Source organism: Sebastes umbrosus, chromosome 17, assembly GCF_015220745.1.
Source record: "Sebastes umbrosus isolate fSebUmb1 chromosome 17, fSebUmb1.pri, whole genome shotgun sequence".
Taxonomy (NCBI): domain Eukaryota; kingdom Metazoa; phylum Chordata; class Actinopteri; order Perciformes; family Sebastidae; genus Sebastes; species Sebastes umbrosus.
In genome coordinates, this window is record NC_051285.1 from 4,125,574 (window position 1) to 4,137,860 (window position 12,287).

A 12,287-nucleotide genomic window follows, 5' to 3' on the forward strand; every position below is an offset into this window, starting at 1 on the left:
AATTATTTCGTATTATTACAATTATTGCTATAATAGTGGTGATGATGACTATTATTATTTATTATTATTTTACATTATTATTATTTATTTTTTTATTATTTTTATATATTTCTTTTATACATTTTTTCTTTACTTCTTTTTTTTTCTCCTCACATAAAAAATATTGCTTTTTGGATTTACATATGATGATCATGATATATATATATATATATATATATATATATATATAATTATTATTATTATTTTAATTATTATTTTTAATTATTTTTATCTACCTACCTACCTACCTACCTATTTAGACTAAAGTAATTCCAGAAGTCTGGAGCAATAAAATGCATGCACAATAATACATTACTTTCAAATAATTTTGTAATAGGTTCAATGAGTGAGTCTTTATAAAAATCAATGCCGTTAGTGATCACATAAATTGAGGATTGTTAGAAATCCATCTTGAAAATAATCTCAGTGTTATTCAATACTATCTAACTTTAGTCTGGTTTTAATATTATCATTGCATTATCTTTTCTTGTAATCCTCTATATGTTAAGATATGTGTTCAGCATTCATGGAAGTCTTTTGTAAATGGCTCTGATTTTGCAACTGAAATACTTTTTTTATTTAAATGTTTTACTTTTTATTTATTGACTCAATTAAGCCATACATGTACTTTGTTCTCCGAGATACAAAATCCTTGCATCATACGATATCAATGAATAAGACAAAAACCATGCCGTAACGTAATCATCATGTCAATCCAAAACAATATTTTTCATGTGAGGAGAATAAAATAAAAAAATAAAAAAAAATAAAAATAATAATAAAAATAATAAAACAGCAATAATAATAATAATAATAATAATAATAATAATAACAACATAAACATATTTATACTAGCACGTTGGTCTCCAAAATACAAAATCAATGCATCATACAATATCACTGAATAAGACAAAAACCATGCCGTAACGTAATCATCATGTCAATCCAAAACAATATTTTTTATGTGAGGAGAATAAAATAAAAAAATAAAAAAAATAAAAATAATAATAAAAATAATAAAACAGCAATAATAATAATAATAATAATAATAATAACAATAATAATAATAATAACAACATAAACATATTTATACTAGCACGTTGGTCTCCAAAATACAAAATCAATGCATCATACAATATCACTGAATAAGACAAAGAACATGCTGTAACATGATAATCACAATTATGTAAATGCAAAAAGCAATATTTTTATGTGAGGAGAATAATAATAATAAAAAAAGATAAAAAAGAAAAGAAGAAAAAATGGCAAAATAATAATAATGGTAATAATAATTATAATTACAATAATTATAATTAATTATTATAATATTATAATAATTATTGCATTATAGCCATAATGGTATTAATAAGAAATTATACTATTTTATGCAATAGGCTACTCAAAATAAAGACAAATGTATACAAGCTGTGGATGTATTTTACTTTGAAACACATGACCGGATATGGGCTGTTACATTGTATCGAGTTTACCGAGCTCGAGCTGCTCTTCTGTACATTCTAAGGTGAACACGTTGAGTTTGTATCGGAGTTAAAAAGCGGACCAGAGACACACAGAGAGACACAGAGACACACAGAGACAGCGTCTGGATGAGGAGCAGCGTGACTGACAGGCAGACAGACAGCTGCTGCACAAAGCGGATAACTAACTGGGATTAAAAACCACCAAAACACCGGAGAGTTCGTCCTACTTGGCGGTGTTTCGGACTCGGTAACCGGCACCGACGATGCTCCTGCAGCCTCCTGGCTCATTCAAACAGCACAAAGTGAAGAGGAACAAGAAAAGTAGCTGCTGGATCATCTGGTGCGTGTCTCTGGTGATGCTCTGCTGCGGTAGGTGAACTCCTGGGAAAACCTTTTTATTATAGGACAAGCTGCTTTTTATTTGGGTTGCTGTTTTGTCGCAGCTAACCAGGACCTTCCTGGCTTGTTTTAATGGTGCAAATCCACCGTTTTCCTCCTCAGAATGTCTTCTTCATCTTCTTCTTTTTGGATTTTAAATGAAACTGGAGAAGTCAGTGAGAGCTGAACCTTTCTCCTCTCCATCACCAATTACGCAAGGAATTTAATGCATGAATTCTTTCTTTTTCAAAGGTCTTTTTTTTATTATTAATTGTCAATAATCAATAGAACAGTCACTACACATCAATCAATCATAACCTGACAGCAACATACACACAGGACCTGACTGATCCTCAATCATGGAGACATAAAATTCAAATTGTAGAGAAAAATAAGACAAGTAAGTCATGAAATAATAATAAAAAGAAGAGAAGGGAAAAATTACAATTTTTTTTTTTTAATATATATATAAATAATAATAAGAATACATGAATTCTTAACTGGAGAAACCACACAGACATCTCTTTTTTCTCCTCTGCTTGTTATCTACACTAGAATAACCCTTTTTTTTTTTTGGCACGCACGATTCAGCTTATCCAGAGCTCATCTGATGTGCATTGATTGATGATTTTTGGGGACATTTATTGTGCACAAGGACTTGGATTCTCTCATCTCTTCCTCACCACCCAGTTGTGCCATTTGGAGCAGGATAACTTTTATTCTCCCATGTGGGAATAAACCACTGGACTGTAGCTGGACACATCTTTCTGAAGACGCTCAGATCCAGATCTTTTGCGCATCATCCAAGTTAAGACCCATCAGGAAGAAGAGCAGCATCGTGTGGAGGCTAACACCTGCAGATCGGTTTATTTATCCACCATCGACTGCTACTGCTACTGCTACTGGGACAACTGGGATTTAACATCCTCCTGCTGGGATTTCTACCATGTCAGGTGTCCGGGACTGCAGATGGGCTCTCCTCCTCATCTGTGTGGTGGTGCTTTCCTCTGGTGAGTGATTCCTCCTCCTCCTCCTCCTCCTCCTCCAGTTGGCTTTCAGGATCATAATTGTGTTGCATAGCAAAGTGATGGTGCCAAATTTCTGCAGCTGCAGAGGTAGCTGCTGTTCTGATTGGTCATTTTGGGTAGATGGACACACACTCACTCACACGTACACACACGCACACACACACACGTCTCAGATAAAAGTGCATGCAAGCCCCTGCAGGAATGTTGTGGTACTTTTTGGTGTGTTTTTTCCCCCTGTAAGGTTACTGTAAGTTCAGTGTTGACAGTTGCAGGTACATTATAATTACTGTTGCAGATATAAATACCACAGAGTACCATCAGGTGACCACAATTATAGTGTTGGGCGACATGGCCAAAATCTTCTCCCCCGTTATAGGTCATTTCAAAACAGTCTCATGGCAATAGTCATGAAATTTTATTTATTTGATTCGTGTACATAGACACGAATTTCCCTTTTTTTCCGTGACGCTTTCAACAATGTATTTTTCATGTGTTTTCCTACGAAAATGACTCAGTTAGGTTTAGGAATAGATCGACTTGGTTAGGCTTTGGCAACAAAACTACCTAGTTAAATTTAGGAAAAGATTGACTTGGATAGGTTTAGGCAACAAAACTACTTGGTTAGGTTTAGGCAACAAAAATACTTGGTTAAGTTTAGGAATAGATCGACTTGGTTAGGTTTATGCAACAAAACTACTTAGTTAAGTTTAGGCATAAATCGACTTGGTTAGGTTTAGGCAACAAAACTACTTAGTTAAGTTTAGGCGTAGATCGACTTGGTTAGGTTTATGCAACAAAACTACTTAGTTAAGTTTAGGCGTAGATCGACTTGGTTAGGTTTAGGCAACAAAACTACTTAGTTAAATTTAAGAAAAGATCGACTTGGTTAGGTTTAGGCAACAAAACTACTTAGTTAAGTTTAAGAAAAGATCGACTTGGTTAGGTTTATGCAACAAAACTACTTAGTTAAGTTTAAGAAAAGATCGACTTGGTTAGGTTTAGGCAACAAAACTACTTGGTTAAAGTAATGAACAAAACTGTTTTAAATGAAATTATAGAGAGAAAATATATATATATATATATATATATATATATATATAAAGGCCAAGCCTATATCGCAACAGAAACAATATAGAAAAATATATATGACAACATTTTATATCGTTTTGATGATATATATATATAGAGACAAACACCACTGGCACTAAAGAAGTTAAAATATTATATTATATTTATACTTTTTTTAACACACCATTGCACAAACTCAGGAGGCTGCCTAGATGATGTCATTTCACTGGAATCAATTTATTTTTTAAATGTATTAACTTTATCCTTATTGACATTTCTTATAAGTCAAATTATTAAGTAAGACGCTCTGATCAGATCCTCTTCTTTGTCCCCTCTGTGGCATAAGAAGTTGGACATTTTTTTTGGATTCTGGCTCCTTCCGATTGGAATAAGTTACCTTTTTAAAGTAGGGCTGCAACTCATTATTTTCATTATCGATTAATCTTTTGATGCGTGAACACAGACACTGAATCCATATTTTGCAATCCGGATTTAATTAAAATGACACAGTGCAGACTAAAACCAACTACTAATTGTAAGCATCAAAATGCTCAAATTATCTACATAACGGCACCTTTTGCATTATTGATCATAACTTGTGCAGAGGGCAAAAATACCGTACAAATATGATGATTATAGTACATCTGGCAACGCTGAATTGAGGTTTCATTGAGTTACATTATGATGCATTCAGGCTCTATTCAGTATGTGTAAATGACTTGGGCAAAGGTAAATCGTAGGGCTGCAACTAATGGTTATTTTCATTGTTGATTAATCTGTTGATTATTTTCTTGATTAATCGATTAGTTCTTCAGTCTATAAAATGTCAGAAGCCCAAGATGACGTCTTCAAATGTCTTGTTTTGTCCACAACTCAAAAATATTCAGTTTACTGTCATAGAGGAGGAAAGAAACTAGGAAATCAGAGAATTGTTTTCTTAAACAATGACTCAAACCAATTAATTGATATGGAAATAGCTGGCGATTAATGTAATAGTTCACAACTTATCGATTGTTGCAGCTCTACTATAAATATCTGCTCTGTCATTTTGCCTATTTTAAAAATGTTTTCTCATCTTAAAACTGTAACGCCGTCACTGCTCCTCTGTATTTACAGATTGTTCATTTGATTGTGTCTATCGAGGTTGTGCTCTTTTCTATTTTTTTTCATTATATAAAATGCACAAAATATGTGTATTTTGCAAGGATAGATGAGATCTAAGCTGAAACACTCGTAGTAGTACATCCCGTTACAGACCCACACATTACACACCGTCTACCACCTCCTTTTGATTTCCTCTTCCTGTGTGTGTAAAGTCTTCTCGTTGGACGTGGGAGGACTCTTATATAGCCTGTCCTACATAGACTGACGTTTGCACAGCAAAGTGTACAAAATCCAAACATCCCAAAGATGATTTCCTGACATGCCCCAGTGAGCTAGTTGAACTCCACAACACTAATCCTCCTTTAATATCAAACTCCTTTTTATTGATGCAGCGGCAGCGAGCCGAGTATGACATTGCAAGAGACTTTAGTAGGAATCCAGCTCCTAAGTAAGCTGCACTGTGGCAGTTCTTCCATATTCTCTGCATAACCATCCTTTCAGGCATTTTTTCTCGCAACATATCCCCTCTCCTACTCATTTTCACTACCTCAATTTCATTACCAGACAAAAGAAACGCCTACGTGTGCACTAAAGAATGTACTCTCCTTGATGGCTTCACCAAGGCTGCGAAGCAAAGTGTGCTGCATTCCTCTGCCTACACAAATCCCGCTTACGCCCCGTGGTCAGCGTTGCTTAGCGCAGGGATGCCCACCTTCCTGGACAATGAAGGCGCTGCTGTCAAAAGCAATTGCGGTAGCAGATTTGGCGCATGGCCGACTTGCCTCCGAGGACGGTTTCAGAGGATCTTGGCCCAAGAGACCTCAAGTCCCACGCACACACACACACACAGACACCGCAGTTTAAAGCACTCTCGCCTTGTCACACTCGTATGCTAAGTAAACAAGCTGTAAGAATACCTCCAGAGAAATGCAGTAGACTTCCTGGATGAACAGCTAAAAAGCAGACAAATCCCCAGGTGTGAAAAAGCAATATCATGGACTTTAAGACTGCTCTGGGGAAAGCACTGTACTGTAATGAATCTATTATTCTTCATTCTTCTCACCTCTAATGTATATTTTCATACGTATCGGCCTCACGTTGTGAACAAGCTAACGATTCAGTTTTCTGCACGGTTGATTTAAATAAGAGCCTCATGCTGAGGGGGGGGATTTGTTATCAAGATGCCATTGGGATCGGTCACTCTCCATATAAGCGAAGGCAGAGAGGGCTTTACAGCGGCTACCTGAGCCTCATTGATGCCTAAAGGGAAATCTTTCCTCCACCATTCTCCTCCACGTGGAGGTCAGAGGTCACGTGCAGAGCAGCATTCCTGCAGCTGATAGGGATTAAGGTTTTCGCTCAAGGACACTTCAGATAGGCACGTTTGCTGATAAGAGTGTCTGACGAAGAGTCTTCTGGTCGTTCGTTGTGCTGCGATATGTCCTTGTTTTCTGTCAGTTAAACAAATAAGACATCAGAATTTAGGTGTAACGGTGTTGCCTGTTGTTTGAAATTCTTTGGCAATTAGTGCTGATGACAATAACAGAGTGTGGTTTTGTATAGCAGAACAATACTTTATTTGATATATTTTTGTAGAAAACCATTTTTTTCATTTAACAAAAGAAGCCAAACTTGTAAAATGTTAATTTGTTTAGTCGATTCGTCATTTTTTTATGCTTTTTTTTTTGTGCTGAATGATTTATTTCCAATGAGCACATCTCTGATAAACACAAGATTTAGGCTGCATTCACACGAGATCTGGCAATTCGCTACAGGGTTGTGCGGCGGTCTGGTGAATATTTTCTGGTTTCTTTACTCCTCTATGACAGTAAAACTGAATATCTTTGAGTTGGGGACAAAACAAGACATTTGAGGACGTCGTCTTGGGCTTTGGGAAACACCAATCGGCATTTTTTTCACCACAGATTAATCGACAGTGAAAATAATTGTTGCTTGCAGCCCTACTCCACTCACAACTTTGGGTTTCTCAATGAATTGTTTGGTCTATAAAACATCAGAAAAACATCATACTTTCCTAGAGCCTGAGGTGTTGTAAAGTCTTGTTTTGTCTGAACGACCAAAGAGTCCAAAAACCTAAATACAGTTTATATTTACTAGAATGTAAGCTGATGAAAATGCAGGATATTCTCACATTTAAGAAGCTCGAAAAATGACTTAAACAATCTAAAAGCCTTAATGGAAAACGGAGCAGAGGCAGTATTTCACACTGTCATATTTAATAGGCAATTATCTGCTTTATAAACTGATCATGAGACCTGGGTGGTTTACCACCTCGGCTAAATAATTTCCTGGGGGGGTAAAGCTTGGAGCTGACATGTTGAAAGCATATATAACCTGCATAAATGGCTTGAATAGATTATGACTAACAGTGTTACATGGATCTAGGTGTGTCAAATGCAGTGATTGAGCACCAGTGATTGCTGGGAGCCGCGTCTTTTTGCACTCAGCTGTGTAACGTGGAGCGGTGTTTGCCCAGTCATGGTTTGCATGTTGGCAGCCTTCCCAGCACCAGCCTCTATCTCTGAGAGGAGACACTGGATGGAGAGAGCAGACAAAGCAGCAGTGTGACACACCACCTCTCATGTTCTGGCCTAATTGATTTACATGATGTGGTGAAACGAAGCCCTTTGCTGCGTCGCTGCGTTTGAAGAGGTTTCCATCCATTTGTATGGAAAACACCGCCTGCCTGTCCGTATGCATCGACACCTTGTGAATGCAAATGCTGCCATTTAGCTGTTGGGTGATGTCAGGATGTCGCATTGTTGCCGCACCTGCCACTTTCGTTTGGATCCATGAAGCATATGGTTTTTATCATATTTATCTAGCGGCTCTCAGTCGATGCTTTTGCTTTTGCCGTCGGCATCAGGAAATGGAAAACCTGTTGGCAGCGTGGCACCCTTTTGCAATGTTTTCTAATTTTTAGTGACAGATGGGCTCAAGGCTAAAACCAATCTGTGCTCTCTGAACAGCAGGGCAACCGCCTACTGGAAACAATAAGAAAAAGAAGCTGTTACTGGAAAGACGGGCCCTTGCTTCACTCACGGCCTTGTTCTCTATTTACACTCACAGATCTCACAGGTGGGACTGTCAATCTGTTTTAATTGATTTTTCTCTGTGTAATTGTTGGAAAAGGCCAAAGTTGGATTTTTTTTTCTGTTAATAGTAGAAACAATCTTTGAAATCTCTTTGAAGCCCGGCTATGCTTGAATCCCTTGTATGCTCAGAGCTGTAATTTTGCTCTTGCGTGCCCATTGTGGAGTGAATTCTAAGGACGTTGTCCTTCATCGGCGCTGAAAGGAACCTTTTGTGAAGCGCTGGTTCCCTCAGATGTAGCGTGATGTGCGGGACCTCTACCGAGGAGCTACAGGGCTTGTTGGTAGCTCTTGCTGAAAGGAGTTGTTCACAATGCATTACCCCTTTTCTCTGCGAGACCTTAATATCAGAATCTGGAAATATTTGAATCATGAAAGCGTGCGTGTTTTGTGCCAGAGGTGAATGCGTCGATAGAAATCAATTTACCACGTTGAAAATACCCCCTTTTGGTTTTCAATCTACTAAAAAAGCCCCATCTGTAAATAGAGAAGATTAAGCACAGTAAATAAAACATGCATTAGAGGTCGTTGGCTTCATGGATCGGCTTGAATCCTGAGCGGCAGACGACTGTTTGCCATTTATTTCACTCCGTCTGTGAAGATAAAAAAACCTTCCCCGAGTTATTCAAGGCTCCGAGCGGCACTCCTCCAAAACACTTGATCTAGGATTGTTAAGCTGTGTGTATGTCAGACAACTCTTTTAGGCAGGCGTTGGTTATATTTAAACAGCTTCTGAATACATACATGCAGCCCATCTGCTCGTGTGATCTTTTGCTCTTCACTCTGTGGTTCTCTGGATATTATAGAAAGTAGTCTGAATATAGTCCACCACCTGCTTGGCTTGGTGTGCCGTTTTGAAGTGCGATGGTGTTATACACAATAATTTGACTGTGTGTGCTAACTATTTATTTGAAGTTGGAAGTTGATCACTTTGACAATTTATGATGCACGTACAGAAGGGCGGAAACAATTCCTCGAGTAACTCCATAACTAAAAATGATCGATGCAAATTCTTTGCAATCCTGCCTGGCTGAATAACGGCACTAACGTTAAGGGAGGTTGCATTGAGTTACATTATGCTGCGTTCACAGTTAGTGTTTAATAGGGCTGGGACGATACACCTATCTCCCGATTCAATACTATCACCATACTTGGGTGGTGATTCAATATGTATTGCGATTTATTGCAATTTTTGAACCATGAGAAAAAGCTGAATTATACTTTTCTAGGGACTTTTACATTGGAAAATATCTAAATTAATATAGTAAAAATGTTTGATATTCAGCTTGTATGTAGTCAGAGATGTCCTGAAGTCAAATATATCAGTGCATTATTTATTATTTTTTTTTCCAGCAACTCAAAAATCAAAGAATGAAGACATTTCTCTCACAAATTAGTGGGATTTTCTGCTTTCTCGTTGCGGCCAGCTTCGGTTTGTTTTGGTTGACGGATACGGAACGGATATGACGTCACGTTACTCAGACTACAACAATAAAAAACTTAACTTCCTTCTAACTCCGTATAAACTCAGATGAAGCAAATATATCGATTCTGGCATTAAAAAAATACATTTCAAAATCGTAAAAAGAAAAATTGCGATACATAGGTGAATTTGTTTTCCCATCCCTAGTTTATAGACCTTCCGTCTCGTCACTGTCTCGTCTTAGCCATGGAAAAAAAAGGTCGTTGATGAACACATTTCGTCACAGTTTTTGTTAATTGTTTTAACACTGCCTGGATGTACCCTTATCTTTAACGGACATATGTGAGAGTGGTATGAATCTTCTCATCAAACTCTCTGCCAGAAAGCAAATATACTTCCCAAGATGTCAAACTATTCCTTTAAAGAACAGAAAGGAATCCTTCAACAAGTTTTCACATTCAGTGTTTGATGGGTTAAATCATCCGTTTACATCAGTATCTGCTCAGCTAGGAGTTAAAAGTTGCAGTACTCCTTTAAAAGCATAAGACAAAGGGTTTGAATATCCAGTAAGTGACCGCCTCCCAGCACAGGGAAGGTGGCACAGCTTTATTAGAGCCGCTATCACTTCTTCTGTGAGGTTAAACAATCCTCGCTGCAAAGCCCCGAGCACTTTGTACAACAGGGAAGGTCTCGCCCCCCCCCTCCCCTTCGAGGACATGTGTCATCTACCATACGTGGACAAAATGTCACACACATCTCCTCTGTTCAAATTTGTATTCCTCTTAGAGGAATTAAAGGGGGCCACCTTCAGTGTAACCTTTTCTTCATTCAGAAATCTCATTCTCTTTCCGTGCGTCGTGGGGGAGACAACTTATTAAGAGAGAGATATATTGCCATGTTCATGAAAAGACCGGCAGAATGAGAGTAAAAAGGGATTATACCCTTGTAACGCCACAGAAAGAAAGGCAGTGTGCCACAGTGGGTGCCATCACATCTCCGTGATAAAACCTGATAAAGCCCGACTGACGACGGAGCTAACATCCTTCCCAGGAGGTGTCCGAGAATTCCTCTTGAGCAATGACAAGATATATTATTGTGCATCTCAATCCATTTTGCAGGCGTTTTTTTTTTTTTTTTTTCCTACAAATGTGCAAATGTTGAATCTAGCTGGTAAAATGTTCCCAAGTCTGACTCACAACACCACAGGCAGTGGAGGAAGCTATTTCAAATCAAAGGCCCTGTGTGCGAGGTGCTGTGCATGACAGCTGATTTCATACCAAACACATGTGATCGCTTAATGCAGACGACAGATTGGTTCCCCGCTGAGCGTAGGCAAAGAACTTCATAGATTTGGAGGAGCGTTGGAAGACGTCCATGTAATCACCAAACGGGCTTCTATCCTCTTCTCTAGGACACTGACGTCTTTGCTGTTATGAACATATTCTGTGTAGACGTCATGGGTTCATTTCTCTGAAATCATCAAGATATTTAAAGAAAATATAATCCCCATAAATGAAGTGATGATGGCGAAAGTTTGGAAACTTGGGAATTATAAACTTATAAAACAAAAAGTAACTTCAATACCCTTAATATCTGTATCTACATATCTAGCATATGTTAGGGTTGCAGCTATCGATTAATTTAGTAATCGAGTATTCTGCAGATTATTTCATCAAGTAATCAAGTAACCAGGTAAAATATGTAAAATATACTCTTACTTTATTAGTGGTTGATTTATAAAGCAACTGGGGCTGTCGATCAGTTAAAATATTGAATCGCACATTACACTTTTTATCTGTTCAAAATGTACCTTAAAGGGAGATTTGTCAAGTATTCAATGCTCTTATCAACATGGGAGTGGGAAAATATGCAGCTTTTCGTAAATGTATGTATATATTTATTATTGTAAATCAATCAACAACACAAAACAATGACAGATATTGTCCAGAAGCCCTCACAGGTACTGCATTTAGCATAAAACAATATGCTCAAATCATAACATGGCAAACTGCAGCCCAACAGGCAACAACAGCTGTCAGTGTGTCAGTGTGCTGACTTGACTATGACTTGCCCCAAACTGCATGTGATTATCATAAAGTGGGCATGTCTGTAAAGGGGAGACTCGTGGGTAGGTAGGTTTTTTAGTTTCATATGATACCAGTATCTTCACTCTAGCTTTAAAACTGAGCCCGCTACAACCTAAAAACAGCAAGCGTTATTATTATCATGTTAACTTTGACAGCCAGACGAAGCAACGGTTCAATATTTTGTCATTTCTCAAATGTGTTTATGAGACGGTTTGATTCTTCTGCGTTGAACAGTTGATGTGATCACTGTAGCTTATCCAATAACAATATGTGTTTATTCTTACATAGGCTGAATTTTACTCTGTGGCTTACAATACAGAATACATGGATACAATCATGTCGCCGTTAGAATGAGTGTATCTGTCAGAATCAATGTGTTGGTCGATCTAGTAAGGACAACTAAACATAGCTCTGACAATGTAGGAGGCTAAATATGAAAAAGCATTCTTTAATAGCATTAGACATGAGATAATAATCTACGAGTCAGACTATAAAAGCTGGAGAAGTTGTTGTGTCTCCTGCTCTGCATATCAGCAGTCTTTCCCGGTGGACTGTTAGCCTCCATA

At 37.7% G+C, this 12,287-nt stretch overlaps 1 protein-coding gene across 3 annotated transcripts in view; it reads left to right on the forward strand.

Annotated features, from left to right (window-relative positions):
* tmem132e (transmembrane protein 132E) overlaps positions 1–12,287 on the forward strand; it is a 447,998-nt gene that overhangs the window by 38,299 nt on the left and 397,412 nt on the right. The window contains exons 1-2 of one of the 3 annotated variants that reach the window (XM_037747988.1): positions 1,571–1,889; positions 2,022–2,908. The exons of 1 other annotated variant lie outside the window; for it this stretch is intronic. In XM_037747988.1, coding sequence (XP_037603916.1) covers positions 2,845–2,908 — 64 coding nt within the window. In that variant the 5' untranslated portion in view covers positions 1,571–1,889; positions 2,022–2,844. Of the gene's footprint in view, positions 1–1,570; positions 2,909–12,287 lie in introns of those variants that run through there. One more of the 3 variants, XM_037747987.1, reaches the window with a different exon arrangement.